This window comes from Schistocerca cancellata, chromosome 3 (genome assembly GCF_023864275.1).
Source record: "Schistocerca cancellata isolate TAMUIC-IGC-003103 chromosome 3, iqSchCanc2.1, whole genome shotgun sequence".
Classification (NCBI taxonomy): domain Eukaryota; kingdom Metazoa; phylum Arthropoda; class Insecta; order Orthoptera; family Acrididae; genus Schistocerca; species Schistocerca cancellata.
Genome location: NC_064628.1, coordinates 791,991,583 through 792,013,604, shown reverse-complemented (window position 1 = coordinate 792,013,604; position 22,022 = coordinate 791,991,583). Strand labels below are relative to the sequence as shown.

General features: G+C 42.4%; 1 protein-coding gene across 1 annotated transcript in view; it reads right to left on the bottom strand.

The window, feature by feature from the left end:
• Window positions 1–22,022, bottom strand: part of LOC126176568 (dynein beta chain, ciliary) — a 790,269-nt gene that overhangs the window by 317,472 nt on the left and 450,775 nt on the right. Inside the window, exon 45 of the mRNA XM_049923728.1 lies at window positions 4,521–4,600. Within this exon, the coding sequence (XP_049779685.1) occupies window positions 4,521–4,600 (80 nt within the window). The remainder of the gene's footprint in view (window positions 1–4,520; window positions 4,601–22,022) is intronic.

Genomic DNA, 22,022 nt, shown 5'->3' with positions numbered 1-22,022 from the left:
ACTTTCCCCTCCAGCTGCCAGTTTCACTCCTCACTAGTATAATGTGAATATGTTGAGTAACACAATTCTCTGTTACTGGAAGACAAAAATACAAATTGAATAATTAACTGACATGCTGGCTCACTTGTTTCTTCTCAAGAGCTTAAAGGTAGACAGACTCAGTTGTTCCTACTCTCCCAACTTTATCATTCACTTTGCTGCAGATGCTCTTAACCTTCATTTATCACACTATTGTTTTCACATAGTTTCAGCACTCTTTTCACACTTTATGGATCAGGTTCTTGTATTGCCTATGAAACCATATCCTATTGTAAAAATTCAACTATCTATACTTTATGCATTACTGCTTTGCATTTGTTATCTACCAAGGAAATAACACTGCATTTACCAATATTCATAAAATGGAGATTATGCTAGCTCATGTAAGAGTGTGATGCAATAAGCAAACAAAGAGTTGGCCAGGTGAATGATTTCACAGATGGTCTACGCAGATACTCCACGAACAAAATGTTTAATTAAAAATAGCACATTATTTTGAGACGATCTTCAAAAGCATCCCAGTCTTTACAATCTAGCCATGTTCTTATTTGTATTACTTGTCTGACACCTCGCAATGCTGCTCAAGTGCTACCTACATTATATACATATAATCCTTAAACCCCAAAACTGTAATAAAATAGCACAGAGATTTCATAATGTGAAGGTCACAGTAGTTTTTTATGTGAGTGTCAGAAATGATGTTTTGCAACAGACAAATGTGCTGCGAATGGAGCCAATGGCAACTGGTAAATCAGCCAATGAATGCTACAGAGAAAAAAACAGGAATTCAAGAAAGGATTTGTCCAAGTCATCTTGTGTCCTCTTACAGCCAGCCCACTTTGACACCATCCCGTTCACCACAGATGGCTGCTCACCCTACCACAATGTCATTTACGTATGTAGAAAACAATAGCATTCCTAACACACTTCACAGGGCCACTCCTGACGATACCATTGTCTCCGATGAACTTGCCAGTTTACACACTTGCAGTGTGTTTTGTGAAAAGAAACGTTTGAAATGTCTTCTGACTGGGGCCACAGGAGAGTGAAGTGTGCTGACTATTTGCATATCCATAAAATAGTGATATATAAGTCAAACAAAAAAACAGACTTTGTTCAGGTTGGGAATAAGTGTTCCGATTCGAAGACTCTGTTTTAAAGTGAAGATGTTTCCAGTGACGACTTTTTGTGTGTAAATATTTTGACAGAATAACAACAATGGTAGTTTCTGAACAAAGTGAAGCCTCCCATAGTGCAGATAATGCAGATTTTAATCAATAGAGGAAGAATTAAATACCCTGAATCAGTCAACTACAGAGGTAGGTGTTAGTCCTGTTAAGAAACTGTGCTCAGTGAAGTCGAGACATAACCTCTATGCATCAAGAAACCCCAGAGAAATTACTTAAAGTATGGATCATTACATTACAGCGAAACTAACCACACTCTTCAAAGTAGAAATTCCATCTCCAGAAGAAAATGAACCAAAGCACTCTTGCACCTCTTGCCAGGAATTTTTCACAAATATCATATCAGTTGTTGAATATTGTGCATCCTACAGTGAAAAGGAGCAAGTTTTAACTACTACTCCAGAGACATTTCAAAAAAATACAATTTTGAATCATGTTCCATCAGTATCAAAGTACATGGTAGACAAATCAAGAAGTGTGAGGTCTGTAAAAGGACTCTTTGGAAGACCAGATCCCCATAAGGTCATCCTGTACAGGCAGCTCAAGTTCAAATAGTGCAGTTATTTTATCTGGAAGATAAATGGGACTGTTCTTGGCAAAGTGCCAACAAAAAGACACTATAACTAACAGTTGAAGGTCAAAAAGTTGTGAAAGTGAAGAGGTCATGACTTGCAGTATTAAAGAAACTTTTGCAATTTATAAGAGCAACTATACAACTTCACATATTGGAAGATCAAAATTTTATGCACTAGATTAGATTAGATTAATACTTGTTCCATAGATCATGAATACAACACTTCGTAATGATGTGGAACGTGTGGGTATTTCTACATCCACCTAGAGATGTATGTCTATGTGTGTACAGTGCGAATATTGAACTTTGTGTGGTAACTTTGAAGAACTTACTGGAGCATGTGATATAAGACATCTTGGTTGGGCATGTGAAATCATTAGTAGTCTGTGACATAAAGTGAGAGACTTGTTTGTTTCCAGAATGTGGTGACTGCCCTTGAAAGGGAAGACTGTCTTTTCAGATACTTGGCCTGGAAGACACAGCAAATAACTCTGCAGAAATTACATATGCAACATTGGAAGAAAATAAACTAATTAAGAAAACCGTTGCCTTTGAAAGTTTCATTGATGAACTTGGTAAATGATCAGTGAAAGCAGTAACACAGTAGCATCTGAAGAAATTGTAACAGAACACATTGCAGAAGTGAAAGTGTGTGTACAGGCTGAAGAATTATGTTTAGTGCTTCACTGTGATTTTGCTAAGAACTGTTCTGTAATTCTCCCACAAGAAGTACAAGGGTATCATTGGAGTAATGACCAGGTTTCAATTTTTACAGGTGTGACATATAAACAAGACCACAAGTGTTGCAGTTATAAGTGATGACACAGGACATGACTCAGCACATGCCTTGCTAGCAATGCACAAAATTCTTCAATTGTAAACAGGGGCAGAGAAGATCATCATTACATCTGATGGTGTTCCTAGTCATTTTAAAAATCGTTACGAGCTGTTTGAATAGAGTAAGCTGTTGCTGCCAACTGACTGGGTATACAGAGCTACTGCTCACAGGAAGTGGCTTTATGATGGTGTAGGAGGCCTGCTGAAGCACCATGCTACAAAACATAATCTTTCAAGACCCAATACAGCTGCAATTCAGAATGCTGAGGATATTATGAGAGTCATGAAATCTTACACATCCACAGCCTTCATTCTTTTGTCCAAAGAGGAAATCGAAGAATTCCGTGATCAGAAAAAATAATGGTCCAAACGAACAACTCCTGTGAAAGGAATTTAGAAGACACATTTTTGGACTCAACGTGATGGGCGAACTCATATTGCACGCACTTTTCGTAACAAGAAAGAAGAAATTTCATTCATTCAGCCAACACCTCAGAACCAGCAGGATAATATTCAGATTCACAACTTGAGACAGGGGACGTTTGTGGCATGTGTGTATGACTATGACTGCTGGATTGCAGGAATTATAGACACCAGTTATGAGGAAAACAAAATTGTAGTGAACTTTATTCTACCACATGGTGCAGCTGCTGGATATAGGTTTCCAGCTGAAGAACAGCAACAATGCCATCAGTTCTCACTTCTTGTTCACAATGTTTTGAAGATTGTAAGTGCTCCAGTTCTTATTGGTTCAACAGAAGGCATCACTCTATATCAAAGGAAGATACTGAAGCAGTGGAACACATTTTTAGTTCGTTGACTGGCTAATTTCAGTACAAAACAAGAGTGCACAGAAGTTGTATAAATTGAAACCTTTAAGTCTCTGGAACTTTCACATACATTTTGGAACCATTCAAAATGCTTGAAAAATGAGTTTCTTACCCATCTTTCAAAACTAAAATTATGTTAAATAAGGCTAGGTTTTGATTTTTATGGTCCTGATATGTGATAATTATTTATAAAACCTGTTCTAAGTAAAAGTGAAAGCGGTTCTTTTCAAGGAATGTAGAACTATATGGTACTAACCAACAGAAACAAAATTAAAAATTTTATTAATTGGCATTAAAAAAATCCATAAATTATTTAAAAAGTTCAGAATGCTATAGTACAAGAACTTTGACAGATAAGTCGAAATGGAGGATTTCTTTGTAAACATAAAGCAATTATCTTTCAAATAAAAAAAAAAAAACAAAATATCTAGAACTGTTCCAGAGATATAGCATTTTAAAATTTTTTCCAAAATTCGCATCTTCAAAATGGTATGTGCAGTGTCATCTTTGGAGGGCTGTATCTCAGAACAGAATTTTTTTTGGATAAAACAAAAAAATATGTATTCCTTACTTATTCCTTCATTTTAATGTATGCTAAATTCCATAACATCCGAGGCTATGAAGGTATGATTTTTTCCTAGCCTGTTTGAATTGATATGGACTATGCTCCATTTGTGACTGCACCATACTTATGAATAAGCTGGAAGATCTGGCCACCATTCATGCAAACAATGAAACACTAAATTTATTTGAGTTGCTAGTAACTTCAGAAGAACCACGCCATGACATATTTCAAACAGGCGAACCTCTTCCATTTTTATTATGTAATGCACAACAATGTTGTGCCACAGTGACCCCTCCTTGAGTTTTTATATTTCCTAACAGCTGACAGATTTTTACAGACCACGTGATTTAGATGTTCATGAATGTATATGACAAGAGCAAGCACAGTGCTAAGGAACACAAATAAATAATGTGATCAAATGATTTTAATAATAATGATTTCCTGCCTGTATGAAGTTTCCTATACACACCACAAAATATTTCAGATACCTGATCCTGGAACATAGTTGCGCCAAATGCCCATACACAAGCAAATACAAAGTAGACATCGTACCAGTCTCTTGGACAATCTGGAAAATAAAAAATTATGTATCAGTGAAATGTTTAATATATATATATATATATATATATTAAAACAAAGATGATGTCACATCATCTTTGTTTTAATGTATATTTTTCCTTCATGGAATGTTTCCTTCTATTATAACCATATATATATATATGGTTATAATAGAAGGAAACATTCCACGAAGGAAAAATATACTTAAAAACAAAGATAATGTGACTTACCAAATGAAAGTGCTGGCAGGTCGACAGACACACAAACGAACACAAACATACACACAAAATTCAAGCTTTCGCAACAAACTGTTGCCTCATCAGGAAAGAGGGAAGGAGAGGGAAAGACGAAAGGATGTGGGTTTTAAGGGAGAGGGTAAGGAGTCATTCCAGTCCCGGGAGCGGAAAGACTTACCTTAGGGGGAAAAAAGGACGGGTATACACTCGCACACACACACATATCCATCCACACATATACAGACACAAGCCAAGCTTGTGTCTGTATATGTGTGGATGGATATGTGTGTGTGTGCGAGTGTATACCCGTCCTTTTTTCCCCCTAAGGTAAGTCTTTCCGCTCCCGGGACTGGAATGACTCCTTACCCTCTCCCTTAAAACCCACATCCTTTCGTCTTTCCCTCTCCTTCCCTCTTTCCTGATGAGGCAACAGTTTGTTGCAAAAGCTTGAATTTTGTGTGTATGTTTGTGTTCGTTTGTGTGTCTGTCGACCTGCCAGCACTTTCATTTGGTAAGTCACATTATCTTTGTTTTTAAGTACATACATATATATATATATATATATATATATATATATATATATATATATATATATATATATATATATATAAATATAATAGAGGGAAACATTCCACGTGGGAAAAATATATTTAAAAAGAAAGATGATGAGACTTACCCAACAAAAGCGCTGGCAGGTCGATAGACACACAAATAAACACAAACATACACACAAAACTCTAGCTTTCGCAACCAACGGTTGCCTCGTCAGGAAAGAGGGAAGGAGAAGGAAAGACAAAAGGATATGGGTTTTAAGGGAGAGGGTAAGGAGTCATTCCAATCCCGGGAGCGGAAAGACTTACCCTAGGGGGAAAAAAGGACAGGTATACACTCGCACACACACACATATCCATCCATACATACAAGACACAAGCAGACATTTGTAAAGGCAAAGAGTTTGAGCAGAGATGTCAGTCGGGACGGAAGTATAGAGGCAAAGATGATGTTGAAAGACAGGTGAGGTATGAGCGGCGGCAGATTGAAATTAGGAATTAGCGGAGATTGAGGCCTGGCGGATAGCGAGAAGAGAGGATATGCTGAAGGGCAAGTTCCCATCTCCGGAGTTCTGACAGGTTGGTGTTAGTGGGAAGTATCCAGATAACCCGGACGGTGTAACACTGTGCCAAGATGTGCTGGCCGTGCACCAAGGCATGTTTAGCCACAGGGTGATCCTCATTACCAACAAACACTGTCTGCCTGTGTCCATTCATGCGAATGGACAGTTTGTTGCTGGTCATTCCCACATAGAACGCTTCACAGTGTAGGCAGGTCAGTTGGTAAATCACGTGGGTGCTTTCACACGTGGCTCTGCCTTTGATCGTGTACACCTTCCGGGTTACAGGACTGGAATAGGTGGTGGTGGGAGGGTGCATGGGACAGGTTTTACACCGGGGGCGGTTACAGGGGTAGGAGCCAGAGGGTAGGGAAGGTGGTTTGGGGATTTCATAGGGATGAACTAAGAGGTTACGAAGGTTAGGTGGACGGCGGAAAGACACTCTTGGTGGAGTGGGGAGGATTTCATGAAGGATGGATCTCATTTCAGGGCAGGATTTGAGGAAGTCGTATCCCTGCTGGAGAGCCACATTCAGAATCTGATCCAGTCCCGGAAAGTATCCTGTCACAAGTGGGGCACTTTTGGGGTTCTTCTGTGGAAGGTTCCGGGTTTGAGGAGATGAGGAAGTGGCTCTGGTTATTTACAGGGTGTTTCAAAAATGACCGGTATATTTGAAACGGCAATAAAAACTAAACGAGCAGCGATAGAAATACACCGTTTGTTGCAATATGCTTGGGACAACAGTACATTTTCAGGCAGACAAACTTTCGAAATTACAGTAGTTACAATTTTCAACAACAGATGGCGCTGCGGTCTGGGATACTCTATAGTACGATATTTTCCACATATACACCATGCGTAGCAATAATATGGCGTAGTCTCTGAATGAAATTACCCGAAACCTTTGACAACGTGTCTGGCGGAATGGCTTCACATGCAGATGAGATGTACTGCTTCAGCTGTTCAATTGTTTCTGGATTCTGGCGGTACACCTGGTCTTTCAGGTGTCCCCACAGAAAGAAGTCACAGGGGTTCATGTCTGGCGAATAGGGAGGCCAATCCACACCGCCTCCTGTATGTTTCGGATAGCCCAAAGCAATCACACGATCATCGAAATATTCATTCAGGAAATTAAAGACGTCGGCCGTGCGATGTGGCCGGGCACCATCTTGCATAAACCATGAGGTGTTCGCAGTGTCGTCTAAGGCAGTTTGTACCGCCACAAATTCATGAAGAATGTCCAGATAGCGTGATGCAGTAATCGTTTCGGATCTGAAAAATGGGCCAATGATTCCTTTGGAAGAAATGGCGGCCCAGACCAGTACTTTTTGAGGATGCAGGGATGATGGGACTGCAACATGGGGCTTTTCGGTTCCCCATATGCGCCAGTTCTGTTTATTGACGAAGCCATCCAGGTAAAAATAAGCTTCGTCAGTAAACCAAATGCTGCCCACATGCATATCGCCATCATCAATCCTGTGCACTATATCGTTAGCGAATGTCTCTCATGCAGCAATGTTAGCGGCGCTGAGGGGTTGCCGCGTTTGAATTTTGTATGGATAGAGGTGTAAACTCTGGCGCATGAGACGATACGTGGACGTTGGCGTCCTTTGGACCGCAGCTGCAACACGGCGAACGGAAACCCGAGGCCGCTGTTGGATCACCTGCTGCACTAGCTGCGCGTTGCCCTCTGTGGTTGCCGTACGCGGTCGCCCTACCTTTCCAGCACGTTCATCCGTCACGTTCCCAGTCTGTTGAAATTTTTCAAACAGATCCTTTATTGTATCGCTTTTCGGTCCTTTGGTTACATTAAACCTCCGTTGAAAACTTCGTCTTGTTGCAACAACACTGTGTTCTAGGCGGTGGAATTCCAACACCAGAAAAATCCTCTGTTCTAAGGAATAAACCATGTTGTCTACAGCACACTTGCACGTTGTGAACAGCACACGCTTACAGCAGAAAGACGACATACAGAATGGCGCACCCACAGACTGCGTTGTCTTCTATATGGTTCACATCACTTGCAGCGCCATCTGTTGTTGAAAATTGTAACTATTGTAATTTCGAACGTTTGTCCGCCTGATATATATATATATATATATATATATATATATATATATATATATATATATATATATATATATATATATATATATATATATATATATATATATACACACTCCTGGAAATTGAAATAAGAACACCGTGAATTCATTGTCCCAGGAAGGGAAACTTTATTGACACATTCCTGGGGTCAGATACATCACATGATCACACTGACAGAACCACAGGCACATAGACACAGGCAACAGAGCATGCACAATGTCGGCACTAGTACAGTGTATATCCACCTTTCGCAGCAATGCAGGCTGCTATTCTCCCATGGAACAGGAAAGGGAGATAATGACAGTGGCACGTAAAGTGCCCTCCGCCACACACCGTTGGGTGGCTTGCGGAGTATAAATGTAGATGTAGATGTAGATGTAGATGGAGACGATCGTAGAGATGCTGGATGTAGTCCTGTGGAAAGGCTTGCCATGCCATTTCCACCTGGCGCCTCAGTTGGACCAGCGTTTGTGCTGGACGTGCAGACCGCGTGAGACGACGCTTCATCCAGTCCCAAACATGCTCAATGGGGGACAGATCCGGAGATCTTGCTGGCCAGGGTAGTTGACTTACACCTTCTAGAGCACGTTGGGTGGCACGGGATACATGCGGACGTGCATTGTCCTGTTGGAACAGCAAGTTCCCTTGCCGGTTAGGAATGGTAGAACGATGGGTTCGATGACGGTTTGGATGTACCGTGCACTATTCAGTGTCCCCTCGACGATCACCAGTGGTGTACGGCCAGCGTAGGAGATCGCTCCCCACACCATGATGCCGGGTGTTGGCCCTGTGTGCCTCGGTCGTATGCAGTCCTGATTGTGGTGCTCACCTGCACGGCGCCAAACACGCATACGACCATCATTGGCACCAAGGCAGAAGTGACTCTCGTCGCTGAAGACGACACGTCTCCATTCGTCCCTCCATTCACGCCTGTCGCGACACCACTGGAGGCGGGCTGCACGATGTTGGGGCATGAGCGGAAGACGGCCTAACGGTGTGCGGGACCGTAGCCCAGCTTCATGGAGACGGTTGCGAATGGTCCTCGCCGATACCCCAGGAGCAACAGTGTCCCTAATTTGCTGGGAAGTGGCGGTGCGGTCCCCTACGGCACTGCGTAGGATCCTACGGTCTTGGCGTGCATCCGTGCGTCGCTGCGGTCCGGTCCCAGGTCGACGGGCACGTGCACCTTCCGCTGACCACTGGCGACAACATCGATGTACTGTGGAGACCTCACGCCCCACGTGTTGAGCAATTTGGCGGTACGTCCACCCGGCCTCCCGCATGCCCACTATACGCCCTCGCTCAAAGTCCGTCAACTGCACATACGGTTCACGTCCACGCTGTCGCGGCATGCTACCAGTGTTAAAGACTGCGATGGAGCTCCGTATGCCACGGCAAACTGGCTGACACTGACGGCGGCGGTGCACAAATGCTGCGCAGCTAGCGCCATTCGACGGCCAACACCGCGGTTCCTGGTGTGTCCGCTGTGCTGTGCGTGTGATCATTGCTTGTACAGCCCTCTCGCAGTGTCCGGAGCAAGTATGGTGGGTCTGACACACCGGTGTCAATGTGTTCTTTTTTCCATTTCCAGGAGTGTGTGTCTATATATATTTATATATATATAATAGATGTCACAAAATACCCCCACACAAAAATTAAATACTTTCCATGTTGACACAAAAATGTCATATTTAAAAGGTTTCCTGCAAACCACTTCTGTTTGATAAATTTTATAAAAATATCAGATACTATCTAAACTTTTAGACAGCTGACAAATAATGACTGCAGACTTTTTTTACAATAGAGGCTAACGGGAAACAATTTCACATAAAGAAGTATAAGCTCAGTGATTGGTGGTTTATGGATATAATGCTATCTCTTCTTATGTACTGATTATTAGGGTCAACTGAAGGATGGGATACAATTTGTCAGCTTTTACCAATGACATCATAGGTTACTCATAGATATTAATGTCTTTACTTCTTTTGAGCCATAGATAATTGGTTGTCTTCTGTGGATAAGGGCCATCCCTGAGGGGAGGGGGGGGGGGGGGGGGAAGAGAGAGAGAGAGAGAGAGAGAGAGAGAGAGAGAGAGAGAGAGAGAGAGAGAATGTGGTTTTAAAAGACAGCGCTAGACATTTTCTTGATTTGTTCATGCTGATTATGTTTGATGTCGTGAGTGTGGCAAATGATGGCAACCATTCGATTTTTGCAAATGTCTGGTCTTCATGCTGATTATGTTTGATGTCGTGAGTATGGCAAACATATGCGCTTGCTATGTGTGTCTGGTCATCGTACTCATGATTTATTTGTATGGAGGTGTAGTAAGGATTGACTATGGCACTCAATTAAACAAGAAACATGGCTTGAGAAATCGAAACTGGCCTTGAGGGATAGAATAAAAATTACATAATGTTGGTGTTTGAGATATCCTGTGTGGTTGTATGTGCATGAATGTTGTATGAGTGAGTGTACCATTTTAGACTGGTCTGCATTTTGTAGGGAAGTTAGTGGGGAACATAAAAATTTAGGGGGCCTTTGGGGGGCCCAGGTTTTATAGTCTAAATTGATGAGTCTCATTTTGGCAAAACCAAGTACAAGAGGGGTGAACCTGATGTAGGATTATGGGCTTGGGAGCTGTAATTTCAGGTCCAGAATGTGATGATGTAGTTTTTAAAGTAGTTTCTAATCGAATGACGAAAATGTTGGTAAAATTAATTGAAGTTCATGTTGCAGAGGGTTCTGAAGTTATATTCCATGGTTTTCCTTCATATATGGATTTTGGGAATAGGGGTTTTCAGCATCTTGTTGTCAATCATAATATTGAATTCAGGTCTTCATCAACTGGGACTTGTACCAATAGAATAGAAGGTTATTGATCAGCCATAAAATCGGTTGTAGAGAGGGGGCAATGACGCATTTCGACACTATAGGGCCATTTAGATGGCATTCATGGAGGCGTAGTGGACATGATACATATTGCCCGCATAAGTGTTTCATCAAATGTGTTGGGTAAATGTATCGTCCAAAATTAATTAGTTAATTTCAAATTGGGATGGGGGTGATGTCAGGGAGTAACTGATGTTAAGGAGAAGGGAGGTTAGGTCGGGATGGTTAGAATATTACTTTGGAGTTTTTGGGGTTGATCCGTCATTCTTCATTTTCATATGTTAGGTAATTTTCTTCTGTGGATATTTTTATTATTATTTTACTTCACTTTGTTGATGTGAATTACTGGGTTTATATATTTGTATGCGTGTTTTTTCATGATGTTGCATTTCTTGTGCATGTAGGTATGTGATTTTTGTTGATGTCTTTCAAGGCAAGCTTTGGTTTCTTACAGAGGGGTTTGCACATGGTAGGTTTAGTTTTTTATTTTTATATTGTACTGAATGTCTATTTTGATGTATTTCTTTCTCACATTACATTGTTCTGCATTAAGTATGGGTTCTTCAGCTACAGTACAGAATACAAATTTTGCAGTTGTTGCTCTTTTTCCCTTTCTCAGTACTAGAATTAATATGATTTTTTCGGGTCTATACTAGCACTACTGAAGGCGAAAAGACCGACATACATAAAATTTGTATCCCGTATATCAGTGGACTTATACAGGTCAACTGCAGTACAGGATATCAGTGGTAGCTATATGAAAAAAGAGACATATGTAACACTGATGTCATTTACCTATATAGGTCAACTGAAGTACAGGATACAAATGTTATGTACACTACGGGATCAAAAGTATCGAGACACTCCCAAAAACATACTTTTTTCATATTAGGTGCATTTTGCTGCCCTCTACTGACAAGTACTCCATATCAGTGATCTCAGTAGTCATTAGACATCATGAGAGAGCAGAATGGGGCACTCCGTGCAATGCACAGGCTTCGACCGTGGGCAGGCGATTGGGTGTCACTTGTGTCATATGTCTGTACACGAGAGTTCCGTACTCCTACACATCCCTAGGTCCACTGTGTCCAATGTGATAGTGAAGTGGAAATGTGAAGGGACACTTACGGTACAAAAGCGTACAGGGCAAGATTGTCTGTTGACTGACAGAGACCGCCGACAATTGAAGAAGGTCGTAATGTGTAATAGGCAGACATCCATCCAGATCATCACACAGGAATTCCAAACTGCATCAGGATCCACTGAAAGTGCTATGACAGTTAGGCAGGAGGTGAGGAAACTTGGATTTCATGGTTGAGCAGCTGCTCATAAGCGACACAACATGCCAGTAAATGCTAAACGACGCCTCGCCTGGTGTAAGGAGCATAAACATTGGACAATTGAACAGTGGAAAAACATTTTGTGGAGTGTAAAATCATGGTACACAATGTGGCAATCCGATAGCAGGGAGTGGGTATGGCAAATGCCCGGTGAATGTCATCTGCCAGCATGTGTAGTGCCAACAGTAAAATTCGGAGGCAGTGGTGTTAGGGTGTGGTCGGCTTTTTTGATGGAGAGGGCTTGCACCCCTTGTTGTTTTGCATGGTACTATCACAGCACAGGCCTACATTGATGTTTTAATAACCTTCTTGCTTCTCACTGTTGAAGTCAATTTGGGGATGGCAACTGCATCTTTCAACATGATCGAGCACCTGTTCATAATGCACAGCCTGTGGCGGAGTGGTTACATGACAATAGATTAGATTAGATTAGATTTACTTTCATTCCAATTGATCCATAGTGAGGAGGTCCTCCAGGATGTGGATCATGTCATAAAAACAACAATACATGACAAATATTTACAACTAAAACAAATAAGCTAATGTACCATTCCACAGGTCCCAAGTGGAATGATCGTCATTTTTTAATGAACACTATATGAAAGTCGTTTTACAAATACTAATGCACTGAATTTAAAATAAAAAAGTTTTTTATTTATTTATAAGGTAATAAACATGCAATACAACTACTAGAATACTTATTTACAATGAACACATTACTGCACTGAAATTGCGCAGAAGTTATAGAGGGAAACATTTCACGTGGAAAAAATATATCTAAAAAGAAAGATGATGAGACTTACCAAACAAAAGTGCTGGTAGGTCGATAGACACACAAACAAACACAAACATACACACAAAATTCTAGCTTTAGCAACAAACGGTTGCTTCATCAGGAAAGAGGGAAGGAGAGGGAAAGACGAAAGGATATGGGTTTTAAGGGAGAGGGTAAGAAGTCATTCCAATCCCGGGAGCGGAAAGACTTACCTTAGGGGGAAAAAAGGAAAGGTATACACTCGCACACACACACATATCCATTCGCATATACACAGACACAAGCAGACATTTGTAAAGGCAAAGAGTTTGGGCAGAGATGTCAGTCGAGGCGGAAGTACAGAGGCAAAGATGATGTTGAAAGACAGGTGAGGTATGAGCGGCGGCAAATTGAAATTAGAAATTAGCGGAGATTGAGGCCTGGCGGATAGCGAGAAGAGAGGATATGTTCCGATCTCCGGAGTTCTGACAGGTTGGTGTTAGTGGGAAGTATCCAGATAACCCGGACGGTGTAACACTGTGCCAAGATGTGCTGGCTGTGCACCAAGGCATGTTTAGCCACAGGGTGGTCCTCATTACCAACAAACACTGTCTGCCTGTGTCCATTCATGCGAATGGACAGTTTGTTGCTGGTCATTCCCACATAGAAGGCTTCACAGTGTAGGCAGGTCAGTTGGTAAATCACGTGGGTGCTCTCACACGTGGCTCTGCCTTTGATCGTGTACACCTTCCGGGTTACAGGACTGGAGTAGGTGGTGGTGGGAGGGTGCATGGGACAGGTTTTACACTGGGGGCGGTTACAAGGGTAGGAGCCAGAGGGTAGGGAAGGTGGTTTGGGGATTTCATAAGGATGAACCAAGAGGTTACGAAGGGTAGGTGGATGGCGGGAAGACACTCTTGGTGGAGTGGGAAAGATTTCATGAAGGATGGATCTCATTTCAGGGCAGGATTTGAGGAAGTCGTATCCCTGCTGGAGAGCCACATTCAGAATCTGATCCAGTCCCGGAAAGTAACCTTTCACAAGTGGGGCACTTTTGGGGCTCTTCTGTGGAAGGTTCCAGGTTTGAGGAGATGAGGAAGTGGCTCTGTTTATTTGCTTCTGTACCAGGTCGGGAGGGTAGTTACGGGATGTGAAAGCTGTTTTCAGGTTGTTGGTGTAATGGTTCAAAGATTCCGGACTGGAGCAGATTCGTTTGCCATGAAGACCTAGGCTGTAGGGAAGGGACCGTTTGATGTGGAATGGGTGGCAGCTGTCATAATGGAGGTATTGTTGCTTGTTGGTGGGTTTGATCTGGACGGACGTGTGAAGCTGGCCATTGGACAGGTGGAGGTCAACGTCAAGGAAAGTGGCATGGGATTTAGAGTAGGACCAGGTGAATCTGATGGAACCAAAGGAGTTGAGGTTGGAGAGGAAATTCTGGAGTTCTTCTTCACTGTGAGTCCAGATCATGAAAATGCCATCAATAAATCTGTACCAAACTTTGGGTTGGCAGGCCTGGGTAAACAAGAAGGCTTCCTCTAAGCGACCCATGAATAGGTTGGCGTACGAGGGGGCCATCCTGGTACCAATGGCTGTTCCCTTTAATTGTTGGTATGTCTGGCCTTCGAAAGTGAAGAAGTTGTGGGTCAGGATGAAGCTGGCTAAGGTAATGAGGAAAGAGGTTTTAGATAGGGTGGCAGGTGATCGGCGTGAAAGGAAGTGCTCCATCGCAGCCAGGCCCTGGACATGCGGAATATTTGTGTATAAGGAAGTGGCATCAATGGTTACAAGGATGGTTTCCGGGGGTAACAGACTGGGTAGGGATTCCAGGCATTCGAGAAAGTGGTTAGTGTCTTTGATGAAGGATGGGAGACTGCATGTGATGGGTTGAAGGTGTTGATCTACGTTGGCAGAGATGCGTTCTGTGGGGGCTTGGTAACCAGATACAATGGGACGGCCGGGATGATTGGGTTTGTGAATTTTAGGAAGAAGGTAGAAGGTAGGGGTGCGGGGTGTTGGTGGGGCACGAGGTTGATAGGTGAATGGTTTTGTAGGGGGCCTAAGGTTCTGAGGATTCCTTGGAGCTCCACCTGGACATCAGTAATGGGATTACCTTGGCAAACTTTGTAAGTAGTGTTGTCTGAAAGCTGACGCAGTCCCTCAGCCACATACTCCCGACGATCAAGTACCACAGTTGTGGAACCCTTGTCCGCTGGAAGAATGACGATGGATTGGTCAGCCTTCAGATCACGGATAGCCTGGGCTTCAGCAGTGGTGATGTTGGGAGTAGGATTAAGGTTTTTTAAGAAGGATTGAGAGGCAAGGCTGGGAGTCAGAAATTCCTGGAAGGTTAGGAGAGGGTGATTTTGAGGAAGAGGAGGTGGGTCCCGTTGTGATGGAGGACGGAAATGTTCCAGGCAGGGTTCAATTTGGATAGTGTCTTGGGGAGTTGGATCATTAGGAGTACGATTAGGATCATTTTTCTTCGTGGCAAAGTGATATTTCCAGCAGAGAGTACGGGTGTAGGACAGTAAATCTTTGACGAGGGCTGTTTGGTTAAATCTGGCAGTGGGGCTGAAGGTGAGGCCTTTGGATAGGACAGAGGTTTCGGATTGGGAGAGAGGTTTGGAGGAAAGGTTAACTACTAAATTGGGGTGTTCCTAATCCATCAGATTCACCTGGTCCTACTCTAAATCCCATGCCACTTTCCTTGACGTTGACCTCCACCTGTCCAATGGCCAGCTTCACACGTCCGTCCAGATCAAACCCACCAACAAGCAACAATACCTCCATTATGACAGCTGCCACCCATTCCACATCAAACGGTCCCTTCCCTACAGCCTAGGTCTTCATGGCAAACGAATCTGCTCCAGTCCGGAATCCTTGAACCATTACACCAACAACCTGAAAACAGCTTTTGCATCCCATAACTACCCTCCCGACCTGGTACAGAAGCAAATAAACAGAGCCACTTCCTCATCTCCTCAAACCCGGAACCTCCCACAGAAGAACCCCAAAAGTGCCCCACTTGTGACAGGATACTTTCCTGGACTGGATCAGATTCTGAATGTGGCTCTCCAGCAGGGATACGACTTCCTCAAATCCTGCCCTGAAATGAGATCCATCCTTCATGAAATCCTCCCCACTCCACCTAGAGTGTCTTTCCGCCGTCCACCTAACCTTGGTAACCTCTTAGTTCATCCCTATGAAATACCCAAACCACCTTCCCTACCCTCTGGCTCCTATCCTTGTAACCGCCCCCGGTGTAAAACCTGTCCCATGCACCCTCCCACCACCACTTACTCCAGTCCTGTAACCCGGAAGGTGTACACGATCAAAGGCAGAGCCATGTGTGAGAGCACCCACGTGATTTACCAACTGACCTGCCTACACTGTGAAGCCTTCTATGTGGGAATGACCAGCACATGCCGCACACCATTACAAAGCCTCCACCAGCTTTAACAGTACCCTGCTGACATGCATGGTCCAGGTATTCATGAGGTTGTCTCCGTGCACCCGTGCACGTCCATCCGCTCGATACAATTTGAAACGAGACTCGTCCGATCAGGTAACATATTAGCAGTCATCGATAGTACAATGTCGGTGTTGACGGACCCAGGCGAGGTGTAAAGCTTTGTGTCGTGCAGTCATCAAGGGTACACAAGTGGGTCTTCGGCTCCGAAAGCCCATATCGATGTTTCGTCGAATGGATCGCACGCTGACACGTGTTGATGGTTTTTTTTTTTGGTCATCAGTCTACTGACTGGTTTGATGCGGCCCGCCACGAATTCCTTTCCTGTGCTAACCTCTTCATCTCAGAGTAGGACTTGCAACCTACATCCTCAATTATTTGCTTGACGTATTCCAATCTCTGTCTTCCTCTACAGTTTTTGCCCTCTACAGCTCCCTCTAGTACCATGGAAGTCATTCCCTCATGTCTTAGGAGATGTCCTATCATCCTGTCCCTTCTCCTTATCAGTGTTTTCCACATATTCCTTTCCTCTCCGATTCTGCGTAGAACCTCCTCATTCCTTACCTTATCAGTCCACCTAATTTTCAACATTCGTCTACAGCACCACATCTCAAATGCTTCGATTCTCTTCTGTCCCGGTTTTTCACAGTCCATGTTTCACTACCCTACCCAGATGTACATCCTCAGAAATTTCTACCTCAAATTAAGGCCGGTATTTGATATTAGTAGACTTCTCTTGGCCAGAAATGCCTTTTTTGCCATAGCGAGTCTGCTTTTGATGTCCTCCTTGCTCCGTCCGTCATTGGTTATTTTACTGCCTAGGTAGCAGAATTCCTTAACTTCACTGACTTTGTGACCATCAATCCTGATGTTAAGTTTCTCGCTGTTCTCATTTCTACTACTTCTCATTACCTTCGTCTTTCTCCGATTTACTCTCAAACCATACTGTGTACTCATTAGACTGTTCATTCCGTTCAGCAGATCATTTAATTCTTCTTCATTTTCACTCAGGATAGCAATGTCATCAGCAAATCGTATTATTGATATCCTTTCACCTTGTACTTTAATTCCACTCCTGAACCTTTCATTGCTTCCTTGATGTACAGATTGAAGAGTAGGGGCAAAAAGGCTACAGCCTTGTCTTACACCCTTCTTAATATGAGCACTTCGTTCTTGATCGTCCACTCTCATTATTCCCTCTTGGTTGTTGTACATATTGTATATGACCCGTCTCTCCCTATAGCTTACCCCTACTTTTTTCAGAATCTCAAACAGCTTGCACCATTTTATATTGTCGAACGCTTTTCCAGGTCGGCAAATCCTATGAAAGTGTCTTGATTTTTCTTTAGCCTTGCTTCCATTAGTCGTTACGCCAGAATTGCCTCTCTCGTCCCTTTACTTTTCCTAAAGCCAAACTGATCGTCACCTAGCGCATTCTCAATTTTCTTTCCTATTCTTCTGTATATTATTCTTGTAAGCAGCTTCGATGCTGTAGTGTGAGGAGGGCTATGCGAGAGGCATTCAATGAATTCGAAAGTAAAGTTCTATGTACTGACTTGGCAGAAAATCCTAAGAAATTTTGGTCTTATGTCAAAGCGGTAGGTGGATCAAAACAAAATGTCCAGACAGTCTGTGACCAAAATGGTACTGAAACAGAGGATGACAGACTAAAGGCCGAAATACTAAATGTCTTTTTCCAAAGCTGTTTCACATAGGAAGACTGCACTGTAGTTCCTTCTCTAGATTGTCGCACAGATGACAAAATGGTAGATATCGAAATAGACGACAGAGGGATAGAGAAACAATTAAAATCACTTAAAAGAGGAAAGGCCTCTGGACCTGATGGGATACCAGTTCAATTTTACACAGAGTATTCGAATGAACTTGTCCCCTTCTTGCAGCGGTGTACCGTAGGTCTCTAGAAGAGCGTAGCGTTCCAAAGGATTGGAAAAGGGCACAGGTCATCCCCGTTTTCAAGAAGGGACGTCGAACAGATGTGCAGAACTATAGACCTATATCTCTAACATCGATCAGTTGTAGAATTTTGGAACACGTATTGTGTTCGAGTATAATGACTTTTCTGGAGACTAGAAATCTACTCTGTAGGAATCAGCATGGGTTTCGAAAAAGACGGTCATGTGAAACCCAGCTCGCGCTATTCGTCCACGAGACTCAGAGGGCCATAGACACGGGTTCACAGGTAGATGCCGTGTTTCTTGACTTCCGCAAGGCGTTCGATACAGTTCCCCACAGTCGTTTAATGAACAAAGTAAGAGCATATGGACTATCAGACCAATTGTGTGATTGGATTGAGGAGTTCCTAGATAACAGGACGCAGCATGTCATTCTCAATGGAGAGAACTCTTCCAAAGTAAGAGTGATTTCAGGTGTGCCGCAGGGGAGTGTCATAGGACCGTTGCTATTCACAATATACATAAATGACCTGGTGGATGACATCGGAAGTTCACTGAGGCTTTTTGCAGATGATGCTGTGGTGTATAGAGAGGTTGTAACAATGGAAAATTGTACTGAAATGCAGGAGGATCTGCAGCGAATTGACGCATGGTGCAGGGAATGGCAATTGAATCTCAATGTAGACAAGTGTAATGTGCTGCGAATACACAGAAAGATAGATCCTTTATCATTTAGCTACAAAATAGCAGGTCAGCAACTGGAAGCAGTTAATACCATAAATTATCTGGGAGTACGCATTAGGAGTGATTTAAAATGGAATGATCATATAATGTTGATTGTCGGTAAAGCAGATGCCAGACTGAGATTCATTGGAAGAATCCTAAGGAAATGCAATCCGAAAACAAAGGAAGTAGGTTACAGTACGCTTGTTTGCCACAGCTTGAATACTGCTCAGCAGTGTGGGATCCGTACCAGATAGGGTCGATAGAAGATATAGAGAAGATCCAACGGAGAGAAGCGCGCTTCGTTATAGGATCATTTAGTAATCGCGAAAGCGTTATGGAGATGATAGATAAACTCCAGTGGAAGACTCTGCAGGAGAGACGCTCAGTAGCTCGGTACGGGCTTTTGTCAAAGTTTCGAGAACATACCTTCACCGAAGAGTCAAGCAGTATATTGCTCCCTCCTACGTATATCTCGCAAAAAGACCATGAGGATAAAATCAGAGAGGTTAGAGCCCACACAGAGGCATACCGACAATCCTTCTTTCCATGAACAATACGAGACTGGAATAGAAGGGAGAACCGATAGAAGTACTCAAGGTACCTTCCGCCACACACTGTCAGGTGGCTTGCGGAGTATGGATGTAGATGTAGATGTAGATGCATGAGCTGTTAAGCTGATTGTGCGATAATTCTCACACTTGTCAGCCCTTGCCGTCTTCGGAATTGTGTGGATGATGCTTTTCCGAAAGTCAGATGGTATATTGCCAGACTCATATCCTACACATCAATGTGAATAGTTGTTTTGTTGCCATTTCCCTCAATGATTTTAGAAATTCTGATGGAATGTTATCTATCCCTTCTGCCTTATTTGACCGTAAGTCCTCCAAAGCTCTTTTAAATTCCTATTCTAATACTGGATCCCCTATCTCTTCTAAATCGACTCCTGTTTCTCCTTCTATGACATCAGACAAATCTTCACCCTCATAGAGGCTTTCAATGTATTCTTTCCACCTATCTGCTCTCACCTCTGCATTTAACAGTGGAATTCCCGTTGCACTCTTAATGTTACCACTGTTGCTTTTAATGTCACCAAAGGTTGTTTTGACTTTCCTGTACGCTGAGTCTGTCCTTCCGACAGTGAGGGTCAAATTCATATTATGGAAGTTGCTTGAAATTTCTGGTCTGAGGTGTTCCATAGCAGCATCTACCGAACCTGACAATCCCATCTTTTCGGTAACAGTTATAAAATGTTTATTAAAAGGTTCTGCAACACTATACACATCTGTCACCAATGTATCATTTACTCTTAATGCTATTTGTTCCTCTTCATGTCTGGTTCTACTGGTCTCCTCCTTCACTATATCCCATATTGTCTTTATTTTGTTATCTGATATGACTATCTTTTCCTTGTAATATATTTGCTTTGACATCAGTATTACAGTCTTTAATATTTTGCAGTATTTCTTGTAATGTGCTATAGCATCAGCATCAGAACTGTTTCGGATTGACAGATACAGTTTTCTTTTTGTTTTACAAGATACCCCTATTCCTCGAGTAATCCATGGCTTTTTTGTAGACTTTGCTCTAACCTTGGTAAGTTTTGGGGGAAAACAGTGTTCAAATAAGGTAAGCACTTTATTAGCAAAAGTGTTATATTTTTCATTATGCCATGAGCACTGTAAACATCAGTCCAGTGAATGTCTCTGAGGAGTGTCCTAAAATAATCAATTTTTGGCTTATTGATTACCCTCTTGAGCTCAGATTTAACAGATTTTATATCCTGTTCAGTATTAACATTTAACAAAAGGAACTGCATGTCATGGTCTGAGAGGCCATTGACTATTGGTTTTATAATATAATATAAATAATATAATTTTTTTCATTGGACTTTTCTATAAAGATACACCCTATTATCAATGGTTGTTTGTGAGCAAGTGGCTACCCTAGTGGGGAACTTTACCGTGGGAATTAAGCTGAATGATAGTGTTACTAACTCAAATAAGTTCTTATTGGGAGAGTCTTTAAGAAAATCTACATTGAAATCACCAGCAACCACTATTTCTTTGTCTTTGGTTGTTAAATGGGCCAGTACAGCTTCAAGGTGGTTTACAAACAGATTAAAGTTACCTGCAGGTGCTCGATATACACTTAATATTATGCCTCCATATGCTGTTCTAGGCAAAATTTATGAGTGTCTATGTTCTTAAATTTATGACAGTTACCAATGGATGTGGCAACTCGTCCTTTCTCCATTTCTGATCTACAAAAGTGAGATGCTAACCTAAACCCTGTAACACTTAAAAGTTCTATACCAGTGGTCACATCTCTGTAATGGACTGGCCTTCACAGGGTTCTGACCTGAATTCTATAGAACACCTTTGGGATGTTTTGAAATTCCGACTTTGCGCCAGGCCTCACCGACCAACATCGATACGGAGTGCAGCACTTTGCGAAGAATGGGCTGCCATTCCCCAAGAGATCTCCCAGCACCTAACTGAATGTATGCCTGCAAGAGTGGAAGCTGTCATCAAGACTGAGGGTGGGCCAACACCATACTGAATTCCAGTATTACTGATAGAGGGTACCAAGAACTTGTAAGTCATTTTCGGCCAGGTGCCCGGATACTTTTGATCACATAGTGAATGTCACTAATATGTCAATTGCCGTACAGGATACACATGTTATAAATGAAGTATGAGATACAAATTTTATGTGTCATCTTCTTCCCCCTTCACGTAGTTGAACTGAGGTATAGGTTGCCAATGTTATGTACATCGATTTCTTCATTTTCATTAGCAGTAATATCCTATTCTTCAATTGGCCTATAAAGGCCAACTGAAGTATGGGATACAAATATTATGTATGTAGGTCTTTTCACCTTCACT